The 22,082-nt window shown below is 36.9% G+C and overlaps 1 protein-coding gene across 1 annotated transcript; it reads left to right on the forward strand.

The window, feature by feature from the left end:
- The first annotated feature begins 9,507 nt into the window (after window positions 1-9,507).
- On the forward strand, window positions 9,508-17,845 carry zgc:153993 (uncharacterized protein LOC767645 homolog). The gene is made up of 6 exons (XM_063013107.1): window positions 9,508-9,574; window positions 10,954-11,002; window positions 11,116-11,277; window positions 13,540-13,672; window positions 15,985-16,089; window positions 17,747-17,845. Exons 1-6 carry the CDS (start codon window positions 9,508-9,510, stop codon window positions 17,843-17,845), a joined length of 615 nt encoding a protein of 204 aa, XP_062869177.1.
- Window positions 17,846-22,082: the final 4,237 nt, after the last annotated feature.

A 22,082-nucleotide genomic window follows, 5' to 3' on the forward strand; every position in this document is an offset into this window, starting at 1 on the left:
GCAATTTAAATTCCAGTGGTGAGAATGAAGGGTCACTGCAAACTATTACAAGGTTTTATTTAGACTAATCACCTGATCATTGTGACAAATTATTTCCATCGTGATGGAAGTAGTCTCTCCCAGAATTACAGTGTTTGTATCAACAGTGTAGGAAGGTTCAGTGACAGTGTTATGAGTATAAACATAATGAAAATCATAGGTTGTGGTCTTCATAGTCACCATATCTAGTTAAACCTAGTTAAACATGTGTGGGGATTTTAAACCAACGTTTTATACAGCACTCTTCACCACTACCAGATGAGGTAATATCTTTTCTAACAAAAGTATTCCATCTTCAATACCATTCTAAAGACCTAAGAGCTGTTATGGTGGCTTGTGGTAACCCATCAACTCACTAAGACATTGTATGCTGGTTTTATCCAACAGTGTGCACCTTAGCCCTTGGTTCATCGGTTAGGATCCTTATTTGAAAAGCAAATTGTCTACAGAAGGTAAACAACATGATTCATTTGTTTGTGTGGAAATCTAAATAGAAAAGTCATTTATATTCATCTTTTATCTTATCTTTTATTGTAAATATGTACATTTACAATAATAGACACGTTTAAAATGACTTATAGGTACACAGATCATTTGCTGCCAAAACTCATATTATATTCGCATTCATTCTGCTACACCCAGCATTCAGGTTTTGTGACTTTCATGAGGCAAGACCCTTAACCTGACACTCCTCAACATTTTCTTCTAACAAACAGGCCTTTCAGGCCTTTAAGACAAATCAACATGGTATTAAAACAGAAGGCCTTTATGGGAAAAGAAAATTTGCGTTAACCAGGCTGCAGTTGAGTGGTGTAAAACTGCAGTACATAAACATGTGGTACAAAGCTAAAGGCTTACATACACTTTTAAGGAAGATGGCAGTCTGATTAAATGGCAGTCTGTGAATGTTCATTTTCTGTTTTTAAATGATAAGAAAAATAAGTTTATTATGGGCTTTCTGAAAATAAGCTGGGCCAGTATACAAATCCTACTTCCACAGAAGCTGGAATATTTATGCAATGCATTAGAAAACAAGAATCTGTGATTCTGTGACCTGTCAGGTCGTTGCTTTCTAGTTTTTTTTTTTATTCGAGACTGTGTCATAGAGGTGCTCATCTCTGGGGTAATTGATTCTTTTTATTATGTCTTTTTTCTGTTGCTGTCTTTTACACTCAAAATTTCTCTGTGCTGATGCTTTTAGTCAATGTTTGTCAATTGCCATGACGTTTAATCAGGTTCAAAGGAAAAGTATTGTCCTTAGCATCGTCTTTGCTTAGTGTCCGGTCAAAGAACACATACATATTATGTTTGTGCAGCCAACAATAGAAGCAGACCTTTTTAACAGATCTAAAACTTCCTTTTTACCAACACTACTGGAAAAACAAAGAGGAAGTATAAAATAAAATGCAAAGGCATAATGTAACTAGTCCAGTCAACTTTGTAAAATAGTTCAACCACCCTACATTCAAAAGAGTTCAAGAGAGGTTTATTGTAATTTCAGCTATATACAAGTACATATTAAAACGAAACAACGTTCCTCCAGGACCAGGGTGCAACATAGAACAAAAAGTGCAAGAAAATACAATACACAGTGCAGATAAACAACAGTACAATAAATACAAAAAGACATTTCTAATCGAAAAAGTTTAGATAAGAAAAGCCTCCCCTGCCCAGATGATAATTCTACATTATTATACTCCAAGAAAGGAAGCACTATCACACATACAAACCCCTATGCTTTAAAGTCTGTATTGCACATTAGGACACCATTCAAAACTCCCATTTTGTAACCTGTATGGTCTTCCACTTCCATTTTGTAACAACAATGTTTAAAGCTTTAACAGAGATTAAATGCAACCTGTTGGAATTTACTTGCGGTAACTACATACTTTTGGCCATGTAGTGTATGTATCCACTACATCTTGGCATTCTGAGCAACACACCACTTAAATGAACTTGTTGGAAAAAAAACGGCTTCCCTAATCTGTAAATATTATTCACCTGAGATAGCATGTGTGAGCAAAGGTGTGAGCCGCAATTAAACAAACATATTAGACTAAGCTGGAAGGGAATTATAAGCTGATGAAACTGGAGTACATATAAAGCCATTTGCGATTCAACATGGACAACAATGCTAAGTATTATTCCTCATCATATTCTTGTCTTTTTACTTTGAATTACATGAATACTGTATTAATCAGCCTGATGCTATACAGCATTTAAACTCTTAGTTGTAACAATAAGAATTCGTTGTAACATTTTATTGATTTTTTTATCACAACGAGTAACAGAAATCGTTCAATAGGCAAATTAGTATATAACAAGGTTTAAAGCTCTCTAAATGTCCTTTTACCTATTAACCATTTTTAGTAACAGTTGATTCTGATCAGGGTCACAGTGAAACAAAGGGCATTACACACACACAAACCCTTTTACTCACTTACTCAATTGCTTACATTTACATTTACATTTTCGGCATTTAGCAGACGCTCTAATCCAGAGTGACTTAGAGAAGTGCTTCCATAGTAAACATTATCTTACTCTAGTTTAATAGACAACAGTCCAAGAATATAAATCTGTTGAAACCCTGTTAGAACCAAAGTGGGTTTTTTTTGTGCAAGAAATGAATAAGAGTGTTAGTAAGTAAGTATGTCAGCTTAGGTGCTCAGTAAGTTGAATTTTTGATCGTCTTTTGAAGACAGTGAGAGACTCAGATGTTCGAACAGACAATGGAAGTTCATTCCACCACTGGGGTGCAAGTACAGAGAAGAGCCTTGATGCTTGTCTTCCTTGAGTTCTGGCAAGAGGATCAAGTCCAGCAAGACTAGTGGCGAGTTGCAAGGGTTTAATTGTGAACATAGGAGCACCTGCCAGGAGGGAGTTGCAGTAGTCCAGCCGTGAAATTACAAGTGACTGAACAGGAATCTGAGTGGCTCCCATCTTCCTGATGTTGTAGAGGTGGAACCGGCACGACCTTGTCATGTTGGCTACATGAGGAGAGAAGGTCAGCTGGTTATCCAGGACGACACCAAGGCTTCTACTGATCTGGGAGTCATTAAGAGAGATGACTAGGTTAGACTGCTTGGACTGAGAGTATCCAATCCACTTTGTTCTTTTTTGGGAGATGTGAAGAAACCCATGCTGACAATTAAAGAACATTCAAACCTCCTCAGAGAAAGTAATTACCAGACACGAAATCCAAACTTGCAACACAACACCTACTCTGCTTGCCACCTTTCCTTTAAATGTGCTAGAGACTCCAGTAGTATAGTACGTAATTCTGAACACTGTCAAACACTGCCTTGATGATATCAGAACTGGGAACCAAATTTTGAATTTGTTAGGGAAGAAAAAATGCTGCTAAATGAGCAGGAAGGTTTCGCCCAATAGGTAAAGTAAAAGTGCCCCAACAGCTGTTACACTTAATGAAAAATGTTTTGAACAAAAATGAGTACAGTACAGTATTATAGCTTTGCAAAAAAAAAAAATCTAATAAAATAATTATACAAAACCATTACACATGCCACCTGGTGGTAAAAAATATTTTGTATGGTTGTTTAGTTGCAACATAAAAAAACTTCATCCAACATTTTTGTAAAATAATTGTAGATAGATTAAACATTTTTCTCTTTTTATAACACATTTTGCACTAAACTGCAAATACGGACTCAAAACAAAACAAAACTGTAAGATACTGTGTTAATTTACATAACTAAAGGGAGGCACGGTGGCTAAGTGGGTAGCACTGTCGTTTCACAGCAAGAAGGTCCTCGGTTCGATCCCCAGGTGGGGCGGTCCGGGTCCTTTCTGTGTGGCGTTTGCATGTTCTCCCCGTGTCTGCGTGGGTTTCCTCCGGGAGCTCCGGTTTCCTCCCACAGTCCAAAGACATGCAAGTGAGGTAAATTGGAGACACTAAATTATCCATGGCTGTGTTCGATATAACCTTGTGTGAACTGATGAATCTTGTGTAATGAGTAACTACCGTTCCTGTCATGAATGTAACCAAAGTGTAAAACATGACGTTAAAATCCTAATATACAAACAAACATAACTGAACTTTAACAGTATTTAATAAGATGAATGAGTTGAGTAATTGGAAATCTTCCAGCTTTAAAGCTTGTTAAGTGTTGCAGATACTGATTTGGTAACAGCACCATGTTTGGACTAATATGGATCTCTGTATGAGGGATGCAGTACTAATTACGATATGCTCAGCTGGTGTGACTCATATAAAGGGCTGCATTAATACTTAAGACTGAGTAGGATGTAAATAAAGCACTTGCAGCTTACTATTTCTTTGTTTTTGTTAATGCTTAAGTTACCAAGCCTTGATGATTAGTCTGGAGAATCTAGTAATTAGCCTGGGACTAGAAAAACTGACAGAAAAAAAACTTTAAAAATTATATTGCTATTACTTCAAATACTTGACAGGAATTTAATGAAATTTGTTTGTTTTTTATGTTTAAGCTTACGTTAAATTTACAGGTAATTGGTGTGTCTGTGTTGTGCATTGTCTTTCATTTTTAGAGATACATTGCCTTGTGAGATGAATTTAAAGAACAAGTAGGAATTCACATCTTTCTACTTAATCATGGAAATAGATGTACATTTCATGGTGTAATATCTCCAGCTTCGATTCCCTGGTCGGTCAGCCAGGGTCCTTCCTTTGTGGGGTTTGCATGTTCTACCTGTATTTGCTCTGAGTGCTCCTGTTTCCTCACGGCTCCAGCTACATCTTAAAGGATCACCCCAGTGACTTACAAATGTACATCCTAGCACTTCTATGAATATAAGTGCTGGACAGACGTCACGACACCTTTTGGAAACCACTCTTGTAGACCGGCACAGTTTGAGTATATTCCTGCTAAGTAAAACAGGTCATATACACTGATCGGTGTATACTGCTAACTTTAAAAATCATCAATCATATCAGAATCAGAATACTTTATTGATCCCAGAGGGAAATTGCAGTTCTTACAGTAGCACCCATTTATGTAGAAAGAATAAACACGCTACGAGCTTAAAACAAAGAAAAAAGAAGAAGAGAAATTTGCAAATAGAAGTTAAGAAGTTATTTTACACATAATTAAATAATTAAAATACTTTATTATTATTATTATTGCACATATGAATAACGAATATTGCACAGATGAACCATAGTGTCACATTAAGGGAGGAATTATAGAGTTTGATGGCCACAGGTAGAAAAGACTTCCTGTGGCGCTCTGTGGTGCATTTTGGTAGAATGAGTCTTGCACTAAATGTGCTCCTTTGTCTCATCACTGTGTCATAAAGTGGGTGGAAGCCATTGTTCATAATAACCTGCAGCTTAGACAGCATCCTCTGCATACTGCCGCCAGAGAGTCCAGCTCCACACCCACAACATCACCGGCCTTGCGGATCAATTTGTTGAGCCTGTTGGCATCTGCCACCCTCAGCCTGCTTCCCCAGCATGCAACAGCATAGAGGACAGCACTCAAAAGGGTGTGTTTTAGAAAACCTAGATGTCACTGAACTGTACAGGACTGCAACCCTCTAGCACCACCCTGATCTAATAAAATGACAAAGAAATTAGTTAAAATCTGATAGCCAACCCAAACATGAAAACACATTTGGCAGCCTCTTCACATGGCCCTGTGCTGTCCTTTAAGGTTGTAGCTTCATTATGAAATCATAGCACAGATTTCATACTGTATACTGTGTATTAAAAGATTCTCATGTACAGTTATATAATACACATTATCAGTACTGCCAACTATCAGAACTGCTATGTAAGGACGTCCAGTGATGAACTTTATCAATTAAATTCACTAGGTACTGTATAAGCTAATGTAAACAGAAGCAAACCAGGTTAAAAGCCCAATAATAACTCAAGGAAACAGGAATCATGTGCCAGCATTGGTTTGGAGGAACTTTTGAAAAGTTCATTGATCTGATCTATGACTTGTAGATGAATAAAGAACCAAAGAACTGAAATATACAGTAAGTCCTAATGGTGGGAATTTCCATCTTACTCGATCCACAGTGACATCTACTGGCAGGCAATATTTTTGCACTTGAACTGGTATGAACCCCCTGGTATCGTGTCTGGTGGAACTGAGTAAAGCAGACTTTTGGGTGGACACCACATAATATGTGGTGCGCACCACTTAGTAGTAACTGGTGCGCACCAATTGTTTTGGTTTTTTTTAACTTCAAAAGTTTTTATTTTTACTTAAAAAACGTACTTTTTATTTTTTTAAAAAAACCCCACCATGTCACTTCAGGGGTTTCGTACATTTGCAAAGAAAAGAAGAAATTGTGTAGAAAGGAATCTTTCTGGACTGCTTGCATCTTTTAAATAAACACGAACATTTGGCTGTGTATGTTTTCAACTTTTTAAACAAGAAACACTGGTTTATGAGTGATGCAATTTTAAATGAAGACACTAATGTCCAAACAGATAAACTGTGTGTATTTGGGTTTGTTTGTTTGTTTATTAGAATTTTAACATTGTGTTTTACACTTTGGTTACATTCATGACAGGAACGGTAGCCACTCATTACACAAGATTCATCAGGTCACACAAGTTTATATCAAACACAGTCTTGGACAATTTAGTATCTCCAATTCACCTCATCTGCATGTCTTTGGACTGTGGGAGGAAACCGGAGCACCCGGAGGAAACCCACGTGGACACGGGGAGAACATGCAAACTCCACACAAAAGGACCCGGACCGCCCCACCTTGGAAACAACCCCGGGACCTTCTTGCATGTATTTGGGTAAAACAAACCCTATCTAGTGCACTTGTGTAAAAACACTGTATAATATTGTGTTAAACACCACACCTAGTGCACTTGTGTAAAGGCACTTGTATAATGTTGTGTAAAACACTATACCGAGTGTACTTGTGTAAAAGCACTTGTATAATGTTGTGTAAAACACTATACCTAGTGCACTTGTGTAAAGGCACTTGTATAATGTTGTGTAAAACACCATACCTAGTGCACTTGTGTAAAGGCACTTGTATAATGTTGTGTACAACACTATACCTAGTGCACTTGTGTAAAAGCACTTGTATAATGTTGTGTAAAACATCACACCTAGTGCACTTGTGTAAAGGCACTTGTATAATGTTGTGTAAAACACCACACCTAGTGCACATGTGTAAAGGCACTTGTATAATGTTGTGTAAAACATCACACCTAGTGCACTTGTGTAAAGGCACTTGTATAATGTTGTGTAAAACACCATACCTAGTGCACTTGTGTAAAGGCACTTGTATAATGTTGTGTAAAACACCACACCTAGTGCACTTGTGTAAAGGCACTTTGTATAATGTTGTGTAAAACACCACACCTAGTGCACTTGTGTAAAGGCACTTGTATAATGTTGTGTAAAACACCACACCTAGTGCACTTGTGTAAAGGCACTTGTATAATGTTGTGTAAAACACTATACCGAGTGTACTTGTGTAAAAGCACTTGTATAATGTTGTGTAAAACACCACACCTAGTGCACTTGTGTAAAGGCACTTGTATAATGTTGTGTAAAACACCATACCTAGTGCACTTGTGTAAAGGCACTTGTATAATGTTGTGTAAAACACCATACCTAGTGCACTTGTGTAAAGGCACTTGTATAATGTTGTGTACAACACTATACCTAGTGCACTTGTGTAAAGGCACTTGTATAATGTTGTGTAAAACACCACACCTAGTGCACTTGTGTAAAGGCACTTGTATAATATTGTGTTAAACACACCTAGTGCACTTGTGTAAAGGCACTTGTATAATGTTGTGTACAACACCATACCTAGTGCATTTGTTTAAAGGCACTTGAATAATGTTGTGTAAAACACCACACCTAGTGCACTTGTGTAAAGGCACTTGTATAATGTTGTGTAAAACACCACACCTAGTGCACTTGTGTAAAGGCACTTGTATAATGTTGTGTAAAACACCGCACCTAGTGCACTTGTGTAAAGGCACTTGTATAATGTTGTGTAAAACACTATACCGAGTGTACTTGTGTAAAAGCACTTGTATAATGTTGTGTAAAACACCACACCTAGTGCACTTGTGTAAAGGCACTTGTATAATGTTGTGTAAAACACCACACCTAGTGCACTTGTGTAAAGGCACTTGTATAATGTTGTGTAAAACACTATACCGAGTGTACTTGTGTAAAAGCACTTGTATAATGTTGTGTAAAACACTATACCTAGTGCACTTGTGTAAAGGCACTTGTATAATGTTGTGTAAAACACCATACCTAGTGCACTTGTGTAAAGGCACTTGTATAATGTTGTGTACAACACTATACCTAGTGCACTTGTGTAAAAGCACTTGTATAATGTTGTGTAAAACATCACACCTAGTGCACTTGTGTAAAGGCACTTGTATAATGTTGTGTAAAACACCACACCTAGTGCACATGTGTAAAGGCACTTGTATAATGTTGTGTAAAACATCACACCTAGTGCACTTGTGTAAAGGCACTTGTATAATGTTGTGTAAAACACCACACCTAGTGCACTTGTGTAAAGGCACTTGTATAATGTTATGTAAAACACCACACCTAGTGCACTTGTGTAAAGGCACTTGTATAATGTTGTGTAAAACACCATACCTAGTGCACTTGTGTAAAGGCACTTGTATAATGTTGTGTAAAACACCACACCTAGTGCACTTGTGTAAAGGCACTTGTATAATGTTGTGTAAAACACCACACCTAGTGCACTTGTGTAAAGGCACTTGTATAATGTTGTGTAAAACACCATACCTAGTGCACTTGTGTAAAGGCACTTGTATAATGTTGTGTAAAACACCATACCTAGTGCACTTGTGTAAAGGCACTTGTATAATGTTGTGTACAACACTATACCTAGTGCACTTGTGTAAAGTCACTTGTATAATGTTGTGTAAAACACCACACCTAGTGCACTTGTGTAAAGGCACTTGTATAATGTTGTGTAAAACACCATACCTAGTGCACTTGTGTAAAGGCACTTGTATAATGTTGTGTAAAACACCATACCTAGTGCACTTGTGTAAAGGCACTTGTATAATGTTGTGTAAAACACCATACCTAATGTACTTGTGTAAAGGCACTTGTATAATGTTGTGTAAAACACCACACCTAGTGCACTTGTGTAGGGAATGAGGAGACATTAGGCACTCAGCCAGTCTCTCTCCGTTTCCGCGTTACTTCCTTGTTTTTTTTTATCCTTCTTATGGACGTAAACTCCGGTTCTGGAGTAGCTGCCGCTTTGGTGCAAAGTTTTAGTTTTTATTTTAGCACTTCTCATGGTGCCCCGAAGAGAAAGACGCGTTTTCGAACCCTGTTTAATTCAGTAAATGTTTTGTGTCATTGTCAGTTGCAGTAAATCAGTCTGAATTAACTACAGTGAAAAGTCGGAATTTAGCTTAGCTTAGCATAGCATATAGCTATCTGTTAGTTTTTTTTTTACATTAAACAGTATAACATGGCAGACTTGCCCGAAAACGACAGACCGGACGATAGTGAACTGAAAGGTGCTACAGGTGGTGAAGGTAAGATGAAGAAATAAAGGTGGTTATATTTAAAGTTATTATTTATATTTCAGGAGTAAAGCTTTTGCCAGACCTAAGGTCTCACGTCACCGCCCAGGAAAAGCCCGGTCAACAGTTGCTCATGTTTTATCTATAGAATATTTACATTGAGTTTAAGGTTGAACGCAACATTCTTGTTTTTTAGTATCAGGTTGTTATAATGCTACAGATTTTGAGTGAAACTTAAATGAATTTTAGTGATTAGTTTACACGACTTTAGGAAATTCCTCTGACGTCACATTCAGATGATCCAAGCAACTTCAGGTCTGAAGATCTTCAGTACAAACAATCGTCTTGATAATGATGATACTTTTTGCTGTATGATACTGATGTCAAGCAATAGACCATCCACATAACAAATCTAATTAATATTTAATTATTGAATATAACTTTATGACATTTCTCTATAAGCTTGTAGTGTTCCATCAAAATATAAGAACACAGCACCGAGTTTCATATTCATTCTTGCTTAATGTAGGAAGGTAAGATAAAAGTAAATACTTTTGTAATAACTAGTTCAGCATTAAAACAAAGACAATCTGTAGAAAACAGCTCATTACAAGGTCTTTCCAAACATGCTGATTACAAAATAAAGATTCAGCAAGTAAAATAGGCTCTTCCTGGCAACATTGGTGTAGTTATTGATAATATTAGGTTTTTGATACTATTAAGATGATAAGCAGAGTTCTGTCTTTATACTGGGATATGATGCAAAATATCCAAATCATTTATTAAACAGACACTTGAACTACATACTGAAAACAGCTATAAGCAATAAGAACAGCAATAAAAACAGCAATAAGTATAAGAAGATTTCTAAGATGCTAAAAGTTCCCAGAGCAGATTCCTAGAGACACCATTTGGAGAATTTTCTGGAAGTTTCAAACGTATGGCGCAGCTGTGGGAGAAAAGCTAAAAATTAATCCAGGCACCTAGCAATCTCATCATGGCAATAAGTAGACCCTGCAAAATACTTGGATGCCCTGATAAAGGCTGGTACAAAAGGATACATGTTAAAATTCTATCTTGTGTTACAAATGGTTGTCAGGGTAACTACTATTTTAAATGACTAAAATGACATTGTTGTGTATAACAGTGAAAGAATTTTGAAAGTTAATCAACATGTGCCAAATTTATGTGCAAAGCTACAGGGGTCAATTTTTTGGATTCACAGTGTATATACCCACATAATAAACTGGATCCCAGTTTACCGTATGATGATCTGTTATGCCACCCAGTGTCAAAAGTACATGGGTACCTGATATGTACATATTTGGAAGTATGACAACTGACAACTACAATTTCTCATATTTACAGCTTTTCTTTGTTTCTTATTTCAGATGTCGTCGTTGATAGGATCGTAGAGGAAAGTGGCATAGTACTAAGAGGGTACATCAGCTTTCTCACTAAACATTTACTTTCTAAATACATGATTTGACATGTAACCATACTCACCTATTTTCCTGTCTTTTTTAATCATGTTGTGATTTGTTTTTATGTAGATATGTGATTGAGCAGATCAGTACGGAAAACCCTGCCCTGCATGTATGTGTAGAGGACCTTGGTGGAAGACCTGACGAAACTGAAGATCCTCATATAAAAGAAGTTGTCGTGCAGCTTCGTAGAATCGCTGATGAGATAAACCAGAATACTGAGCTTATACAGTAAGAATTATTGACATTTTGTACTTTTGCATTTCTTCCACTGTAAAACTTTTTATACGACTGAGGTACAAAGTAAAAAATTTTTGCTCTGCATAAATGTCACTTTGCCTTAAAACATCTTTTTTGTCTGAATTAGAGAATTAGTTTTAGGCAGGAATAAGTGATAGCTGACATAGCTGACTATTCCTAGTTAGCCCAAATTTACAGTTGATTAAGCTTCTTTGTCTGCAGTGTTTTATGCTCCTTGTAGACTGCACAGAAATGTACACAGAGCTGTGTAGCTCAGTGTTTAAGGTCCTGGACTAGTAATCAGAAGGTTGCTCGTTCAAGCCCCCCTCCCCCCCTGTTTGACACTATGGCATTGAGCAAGGCCCCAAACCCTTAGTTGTAAGTCACTTTGGATGAAAGAATCTGTTAAATGCTGTTAATATAACAAAATACACAGTGAAAAATGGAATAACCATTCTAGCCTTAGCCTTAGGAATTCATGGCTAATTATACACATAGCCCTGAGAATAAGCTTGGCCTATACAGCTAACCAGCTAATGTTAGCCATATATTTAGCTCAAAGTTATAACTTGTTGCATGAGAAAGCATTAGCTGATTAAATCATTTTATTTACAGTATTTACAGTACAAAACTGAATGTACTATGTTATATCACATACTATGTACATTATGACTATACATGATTTAATTGGTAATAGTTGTCTACCATTGTTTCTTATAGTATGTAGTATTTTGTTATTTGCTTGCAATAATTTCTACCAGAGGGGTCTCTTACTTTAAATCTTTTGTCCATTCTCTTATTTTCTCTCCAAATCTAATAACAGAGATCTGTTCTTTATTGTAAAATATATCATTTAAGCCAGTAAATTTGCACATTATTATAATTGCACAATTACCATACATTAGAAGGTTAAAAAGAAGATAATATCTACACAGTAGGGCTGCAACTAACGATTATTTTAGTAGTCGACTAATCTGACGATTATTTTTTCGATTAGTCGACTAGTCAACGATTATGTTGTTATTACTCTGTTGTTATTTAAGTTCCAATATCAAATTAAAATAATGACCCATGAAACATGAATATGAATCTTAAGCTTGATAGTTTAATTAAATATATTTGAAGCATTAATACACAATCACAATAAAATAATTAAATTAAATAAGAAAGCTTTGGACAGCATTAGAAACTGTTATGTTTCAGAAGTTATCACTCTGGAAGTCAAAAACATTTATAACATGTCATTGAGAAACATGTGAATGCTGTCTGTGAAGACCTCAGCCATTTGAGGGGTGCATGAACCTCTTCTCTTCTCATCCACACTCCATTGCTTAGTGCTATTAATAGAAAGAGCAAAAGAGAAAGCTGTATTAATGATCACAAACTGAAGGCTATGTATCATAGTTTATTACAAATAGTTTACTGGCTATGCCAACTAAACCATAACAGGTTAAATATCTTAACTGAATTATCTGCTGAGCTAACTAGCTATCATTAAGTGGAGGAGGATTATTATTTAGAACGAATGCTCTCATTAACGAGAGCAAAAAATATGGAAGACGAGACAGGGTAACGTTAGGCTATAATGTTAAGTTGTATAACGTTAGTCATATAAATGACTGATTAACTATTGCACTTAATGCGTTAGCTAGCTAACAAACCTGAAAAATAGCGAACTCTTAGCAAGTTTTCCGACAAGTACTCTAGCGTTAACAAACATTAACTACGTTGGTTAAAGCACAAAGCTGTGTAAAAACGTACATGTCCGGAATAACGCTGGTCATCATGGCTGCAGGGTGCTTGCGTTTCACCGTAGTGCTGGCGTAAAACCACAACTCTGCTTTGTAGTGTCTGCATTCAGCTCGTTTCTTTGGGTTATTTTGGCTGAAATGCTCCTAAAATACTTTAGAAAGTTTCGGTCTCTCTATCTTTGCCTCTCTGTCTTCTGTCGCTGCGCCATGGAAGCGATGCTGCGCCCCCTGCAGTTCCTTTAGTGCGTTGCAATAATAACGACGCGTCGACAATGAAATTCCACGTCGACAAATTTTTATAGTCGACGTTATCGATTATGTCGACTAATCGTTGCAGCCCTACTACACAGACTGTCTATTTCAGTTGTAACTGAGTTATTGAAACATATAGGTCATTTAAATTTTTTGTAGTGTTACTGATCTATATATGACTTACAAAGTGTATTTTTTGTATCAGCATGAATGATGGTGTAAATCTTGCAACATGTGATATTTTGCACAGTCTCATCAGCACTGTGGAGGCAAACTGTGCTCAGGAGGTGTTCATGACGGTGGCCAGCAGCATCTTTGCAGATGGCATTAACTGGGGACGCGTGGTGGCTCTCTTTCATTTGGCATATCAGCTCATTTACAAGGTAAATTTTAATACTGTGCATTAAAATATTGTTCGGCACTTAATCTTTAGCAAGCTGTGTGAACATGGGTGAAGTAACTGAATCTGTCTTTATACATTATAGCATGAGGAAGTGAATTTGTGTGGTTACATTCACTAAACTTTGCATTTATGGGTTATATTTTTCTATCTGTGACATCTGAGTGTGGTTCAAATTTAGTCAGTCACTGCACAGGTTTTACTGCATTCTTTTAAGAAAGGTTACAGGGAATGTAAAACTCTGTTGTGAGTACTGAACAAGTAACAGAGTTCTGTTAAAATATACATCCCTAGTATGTTTCATTATGCATATTCATGCCATAGAAAATGTTCCTAAAGTCCTAACAGGGAAGGGGATGGAGATGTGTAATCAGTGGGTTTCCAGTTTGCTTTACAATTAGAGTATTTAGCAAAGGCTGTTTTCCAGAGTGACTCACAGAAATGTTTGCTTAGAAAACATTTACTTACACAAATCAGCCTAAACCCATTTAGGAAAAAAAAACATAGCTAGTTGAACGTGCTATTGTACGACGAGTATTACGGCCACTGTTTAAAAAAAGTTTTTAGTTTCGAGAATAAAGTTGAAATATCATGAGAATAAAGTCGAAATAATTTCGAGATTAAAGTTGAAATGATTATGAGAATAAAGTCGAAATATTATGGCCAAAGAGTGTGCAGCCGTCGTAGGCTTGTCAGTTCAGAGAAGCACAGGTCTCAGTACCTGGATCGGCACTCAAGCGCTGAGGGCAGCCTCCAATGCGGGTTACTGCGGTTATCCAATAACCCGCAATTACTTTTGGGTTGTTGTTTGTATTGTACGCTTCCATTCACATGACATGACGACTAAACTCGTCAATGCAACCATTTATATCGATGCCATACAGCTTTAGTTAGAGTCTATAAGGCTCGGTTGAAGTACTGGCGATGACGCAGACGCCGAGAGCACCTGTGGCGCACGTTCTTCTAAATAAACACAGTTTATTGCAATGCTAATAACAAACTAGTGCTGGTGGCCAGGAGATTGGGGATTCCTATATTTGTGAAACCGATACGAAAGTATAACTTCATGAACATCCCTCATTTTAACACGAGGTGGTTGCTATGGCCATAATATTTCGACTTTAATCTCAAAATCATTTCGACTTTATTCTTGAAATCATTTTGACTTTATTCTCGAAATCGAAACTTATACGACTAATTTCTCGAAATTGAAACTTAAAAAAAACAATTTTCTTTAAAGTGGCCCTAGTATGCCGTCATACTATAGAGACATGAGTAAGTGCACGATTGGTTTTCATTTGAGACTTACAGCCGGAGTTGATTAAAAATCTCGAACACTGCACCCAGGTGGTGCACAGGATACTCCACTAGTACACCAGTGCAGTGATTCTGAGCTCGTGGGTTTAAATCGCGGCTGTGCTACCGGTCAGCTGGGTGCCCTTTAGCAGGCACAATTGGCTAAGGCCTGCAGCAGACAAAATTGGCTTCTAGTCTGATGGGTGGGAAAGACCGGACTAAGGGCTGTGTAAGAACCTTGGTTGCCCAGGGCGCCTGTACATAAAGTCGAGGAGCGCAGAGATTAGGGCGTGGCTCTCCGTAGACGAAGCCGACCTCACTCGCAAATCCACCGAAGTATGTGAGAATAAGAAGGGATTGGTGGACTGCGCACATATCGGAGGGAGTGTGTCAGGCGAATATACACCTCCTCCCCCAGCAGTGGATTGGCCATTCTAAGTTGGAAGAAAAAGGAGGTAAAATGCATAAAAAGATAGTGATAATAATAATAAAAAAATCAAAGTCTGTCTGCAGCACTAAATCTGCTGCTGGTGAGCATATTGTATTGTGCATTCCAAGAACACTGATCTTTACTCATGACCAAAGAAAATCTTTTACAAGTAGAATCATGAGCCGAATAATTTTGGATGTAAGAGCAAATTTAAGCCAATTATTGCACAATGTAACATAAGATTAACTAAATGAGTAAGTATGATACCCTGCAATTAATTGACATTCTTTCTGGTGTATATTTCTTTTTTGCAGCCTGTATTTTTAGGTAGGTCCCACAATGCCCATGATCAGGAAGATTACTGAAGTTAGATAAATGAATGCTAGCACATGGCTAACATTCACAGATAAAGACACAAGGTTATTACCGTACATTAGTAAGAGCCGATAACATTGCTTGAAGCGATGCAATTACTTTAACATGTTTATTAGTAGTTAAGTGATGCAGGAAATTGACTGTGTACAGCATGTAGCAGCTACTGGAAAAATGTCTCTCTGTTTTTCCCCCAGGCACTGACTCAAAACCACTATGAAATCATCAAGAACATCATTAGCTGGGTATTGCAGTTTATCAGGGAACACATTTCCGCCTGGATCAGACAACAAGGAGGATGGGTAAGTTGCTGTAATGTGTTTGCATGTTTTCTGGCCACCCATACAGAGCCACACAGGTCGAGCCAGACACAAGGCACCACACACAGAGACACGCCCACTCAAATGCCAGGAAGAAAAGGGGCACAAACTCACATGCTTTCCAGGGACTTTGCTTAGCCACTGTGCAGACAGTCTTAGATATTGCATTAAACATTAACCATATACAAACGTCACATGTAAACTCTGTGTGTGTGTGTGTGTGTGTGTGTGTGGGATAACTTGGCAGACGATGACTCAGCACCCTGGAACTGCTATTATCACTGCAAAGACAAATTACAGCTAATTAACTGTAAAGGACACACACACAGTATGAGAGTGACTGGTTGTCAAAATAACAGTTACTACATGTCAGACGAAAGAAGTCAGAAGGCAGCTTTACTTTAAATTTGTAAGATATCTCCTAAAAAAGGCCATGGCATCTTACTCTCAGATGTTCATGCGACCATGTCCGAAGGCCGTCTTTACACCACAATGAGATGCAATAAGCATGTGTGGCGCAAAAAAACTCTTCCAGGCTTGGCAGGACTCTGATGGCAAGTTTTATAGATCCGACATGATAATAAAGGCTGTAGTATGCACAGTGCTGAGGTTTCTACTTCAAAAGACCAGGCGTCATGGAGCATGCTGTGGTTTGCACTACAAGAATTGTGGGGCCTCAGTAAACACATGACAGTCCCTCAGTGAGAAGGGTTTAGTGAATGGAAGAACGACTCAAGCAGGCAGATTAAGAAAGACACGGTTAATATTATATTTGAATGACTTGTGTTTGCTGTGTTCATCCAAAAATTACATATGTGACCCATCCCTGATGTGATAATTCCAGTAAAGTCATTTTCATGTAGAACCACAAATTCTTCTGGGGAAAAAAACATGACCCAGACTTAGTATACTTGGTAAACAATAGTAGAGGATAAATTGAGACTCACAAACAATAGCAAAAGCTAAATAGAGACTTACAAACAAGAGTAGATGCTAAATATAGTCTTACAGACAATGGTAGAAGCTAAATAGAGAAGTGAATTTGAAACCTTAAATAAGGACGGTTAAATTATATTACTCAATGGCCACTTTATTGGAAATGCCATACTAATATTGAGTAGGACCCCTGTTTGCTCTAAGTTCTCTGTGACAGGGATTCAATTTTGGAATTTTGGTCCATGTTAACATTTCTTCATGTAATTGCAGAACTGTTGACACTAAGCAGGTTGGGTTTATGTTTAGTCAAATTCTAAACTGCATGTTGCAAGGTTTTATTTATATGTAATAAGAGGTACTATTTTTATGCTCCTCTGAAGTTGTACCCATGCATATTGAGCACTGTTGATACAGTTACTGTTGTTTCCCTGACACAAAGTCAGCTAGGATGACAGTCATTTTATTTTGAGGTCTGTGCTGGAAAAACAGGGAAGTTAGTAAGTCTGTAAAAGAGGACTTCTGATTTTTATTTTAGCCTTGTGCAACACTTGCAAGTGCCAGCAGCATTTTTACCTGTATTTGCTGAAAATCACAGTAAAATGTAACAAGCATGTCTTTTCATTCAAGTAACTCCAATAAACAAAGGACATTTCTCTTGATCCTAAGAAGAGTGGTGACTATTGTGCTGTTCAATGTTTTGCAGGGGGGCGTTATGCGCAGTGTGCCAAGATGGCGCACAGTGTCCATCATTGCCGCGATGGCAGTTGTTGCTGCTGCTATTTACTGGAGAAAAACCCGCTGACCTCCTTGCTCTGAAAGTTCTCCAAGAAACCAGATTCACTAATTTGCACACGTGGAAATTACAAGGAGCAATAATCACTGTTAAAAATTAACAAATGCATTGATCATCATGTTCATTGGCACATGTTAAAAACATATCAACAAACTATAAGACTTGTCAGGAAAAAGAGCACCAATGCAAGAATACTGTAGTCCTTTTGATATTTTTTTATTTCTGTGTGTTTATACTGCACTGCATCAAGGCACAACTATTTATTACAAACAAGGTGTCTTTTTTACCAATGTGTCTTTTTTACGCCTCACTACTTTGTAGCAGAGATTCCAGTCATTTTTACTTGACACCTCATAGCATTTTAGCAAGTGCCATTCAATTCTAGCCCTACCTCCAATTGATGAATGATGAAATATTTTAAGTTGAAAGCTGCATCATAGGAGTTTTACAATTAAAAAAAAGAAAGAAAAAAAAAAGTACAATGTGCCTTAGCTCTGCCTGTGGTTTTCAAAGCTACTTGTAGTTAAACTCAGTTTGGGAAAAACGGTGTAAATGTGTGTGCAGGTATTGTGAAAGGAATGGTTCGGTAAAAAATATCCTGACTCAATTAACAATTTTATTGTTAATTGTACCTTACTTCCTATACAGGATCTATAAAGCTATTCTGGCTACATTGTAATGTTTTTAATAGCATAGTTAAGCTTCATTATGTCTTTTTCTGGTAAAGAAGTTTGTGCACTGATAAAACAGTCTGTATTTACTGATTTAAAATAAAGAAAAGAACTGTTATTATTGAAATATTAGATGATCTATAATTGTCTGCAACAAATGTCTTCAGATTATGGATGCAGTATTTGAGTCCAAATTCTTTCTGCCATTAACTGATAAGTTTGACATGTAACTCTGCAGTAACAGTTTATAAGGACTGATAAAATATCAAGCAAATCACTGTATTTTATGTCACTGAATGAGAAACTGCTTATTGTAGTTGCAACGTGGAAGTTTTGTTGAATATTTATATGAACAGCAGATCATTTTGTTGATAGGCAGTAGCCAGTTTTACGTTTTTTAAACCAAGTCTGATTAAATAATGCAGGACTGTATGGGCCTATCAAAGCTATATAAAAGACTAAAGCAATATAAGCTCAAATAATGCAGTTGTAGGCAGTTGTAGCCTAGTGGTTAAGGTACTGGACTAGTAATTGAAAGGTTGCTGGTTTAAGCCCCACCACTGTCAGGTTGCCACTGATGGGCCCTTAACCCTCAATTGCTTAGACAATATACTGTCACAGTACTGTGAGTCGTTTTGGATAAAAGCGTCTGCTAAATGCCAAAAATGTAAATGTAATGCAGTCGAGCATATCTTGCCTTAATATTGGGTTGCAAGGCCGAACACTAAATGTTTTTTGTTAGGTCCACACATTAAGCGGGTAATATAGAATGTTGACAGCTACACAATTTACTTTTGGCGCATACAGGGTGTTCAGTTCTATTACATTATAGGAGGGTTTTCTGGAGTAGCTGTCTGATATCCACAGTTTCAGCTCTGCTGTCAATCTGTATGTCAGTCATCATGTGTAATAAACATTTAAGTGACTATTTTAACAAAATTTAACAGCTTTTTGTCAGTCTCAGTTGGCGAATCATTTACATCCTTAGTTTATGTGGTTCTTAATCAGTGCTGTACACAATCTGTGGCAGAATATTTGATTACAATTTGTACATACAAAATAACTAGCAGCTTTTATTAAACTCAGGGACATGGGAAAACATGTATTTCATTAAGGTGATAAATCCCTTTGTCATCCAATTGCATATTTATTCCATCATGGATGCCCCCACCACTTTTTGTGGTCTGTTGTGATTTTAAATGCTGCGCTTTACAAATGCTTCTCAAAAAGGATTTAGGAATTTGCAATTGCTTTTGCAGAGCAATCCTTCATTTACATGTTGCAGTAATTTAGAATTGCCATCTAGCCAATAAAAGACCTGACCAAGAACTGACCATCTGGTTTTATGCTACATTCTTCCAGATGTCAAACCTATTGTCAGTAAATAGCAAATCACTTATTTTGTTTGATTCAAGTAATATTTTGTTTGGTGACCTTATTTACATTTTAATATTTTGTGATACACAATCTGGATATTTAACAAAATTTGCCGGTAAAACAGGTGTAAAACTGAAAATAAAGCACCAAATATTTAGAATGTCTTGGTGTATGGTACTGTGTTTGGCATAAGTGAAATATTGTGTTGATTTTTTACCAAACCATTCCTTTCAGTGATCCAAATGTGGACAATAGGGACAGTAGAACTAACTTAGCTTATGTAGTAAAGATCAGTGTATGAATAAAAAAAAAAAAATGGAATATTTGTATATGATGATTTTCTTTGCCTGTTGAATGATGTGAAATGAGGAGAGAAATGAAAATTTGTCTGTGCTTGATCAGTGTTTACATGAAAATAAATTTGATCAAGTCATTTGAGTCTGGCTGCTCTTTTAAATTAGTGATTTGTTCTTTGTTCTTTTTATGTAATGACCTTTAGTGTAGCAATCAATACACAAGTGCAATAATCAGGTTGTCTATTTTTCATTACCTTTGTGCAAGTCAGAATCAATAGCTATATGTTGTGCTGCTAAAGCAGATTCTATCATTTTTTTTATCCTAAACAATTCATTAATAAATAATGTGCCCACTGCAGCTATCAAGGGGAACATGTTTGTGTAGTTTAGGTTGATGGTTCTCAAATTTTTTGTCAACTGGCCTGCAACAGTGGACTACTGCTGGCACAAATCCACAGCTGAATATTAATAATAAGCCTAAGCTATCATAACTAACAAGGTTTTAGGAGGCCATGCCACAAAGTTAAATGGCATAACATGACTTTCTAAACCAACAAGCTATTTGTCTATATTTCTGTATGAATACAGGGTATTGCATGTCCTCTACATGTGTATGTAAACTTCTGATTTTAAATACAAACTGTTCTGATGCTTGCATTATATGTACTGTAAACACAATCTGCACACATTAAACCCAAACAAAACTTCCTCAGATTTGTGTCTGCTTTAGAGCCACTAGTGTCACATAAATCAATACAACCAGAAACAATGAAGGCCTAGTTGTGACTTGTGGACTCTTATTGTTTTATCCTTTTCTGTTGTGATTAAAACCACACTTATTTGGATAGGAGAGTGCTTTGCAAATATACCCATGGGTCCATTATCCTTGTGGACCACTAGAAAGAGGCGTTATGTTTGTGGGAGCTGAAGGGAAACAGTTTTATACCTCTTAACCTCTTCTCTGCTACCCCACAGCTCAGCAGCTGTCCTTTAAACCAAAGCATATGGGCTTGATATTAATGGGGGTCTGTGCACGCTACAGCGAGTTTAGTTATGGTACTGAAAAATAACAAGTGTAGCTATGTTTTTTAGGCTGCTAATCAATAATAGTTCACAAGCTACAAATAAGTCTAAACTGAAATAGTATAACATCAAGGATTTAAATGATTGAACTGGAGTTTATTTATCTTTTACAAACTCAAACCTTACAGGATTTTGGATTGTCTGTGGGAATTGTGCACATCAGCGTTGGATGAGAAAGCCTGGCTTGCAGTCAACGTTTCAATTTATCTCAAATGTGTTTAGTAGGGTTGCTGCTTCTCCATACCAAACTCTTCATGTTTTTATAGACTTTTTATAGACAGAATAAGTAGCATTGTCTTACTTGGCTTTTAAAATGTTCTTGGTCATATGGCACGATCAGCCAATCAGTATTCCTAACACGACAAGAGTAATAAAAAGTGTGGCTGCTGAAATTGTCAGAACATGTTTGTGCTAATCGGCTCCAAGAGTCATAGGTGCAGTGACTCTTAGGACACCAAGTTTACTGATTTTAATTCCTTACCTGCCTGACCTCTTCTTGTCCGTGTGACCAGCTAGGCCAGTGGTTAGGCTGTTTGATCCGGCCTTGACTTCACTTCTGTTTATTATTTTAGTACCTTAACTACTAAGCTGCTTTTATTTAGATATAATAATATAATATTATATATAATATAATAATATAATATAATATATATTTGTCCTAAGACAAAATAATCACTATCTGGTTAAGTGGGAGACCAGTAGCTAACAGCTATTCAGAGTATTTTTACATTATGTACATTGTTTAAAAAGTGGAAAAATCGTTACATTTTCACATTTTATTTTAGGTATTTCATCAACATTTATATTTAGTTTATTAAA

Source organism: Trichomycterus rosablanca, chromosome 17 (genome assembly GCF_030014385.1).
Source record: "Trichomycterus rosablanca isolate fTriRos1 chromosome 17, fTriRos1.hap1, whole genome shotgun sequence".
Taxonomy (NCBI): domain Eukaryota; kingdom Metazoa; phylum Chordata; class Actinopteri; order Siluriformes; family Trichomycteridae; genus Trichomycterus; species Trichomycterus rosablanca.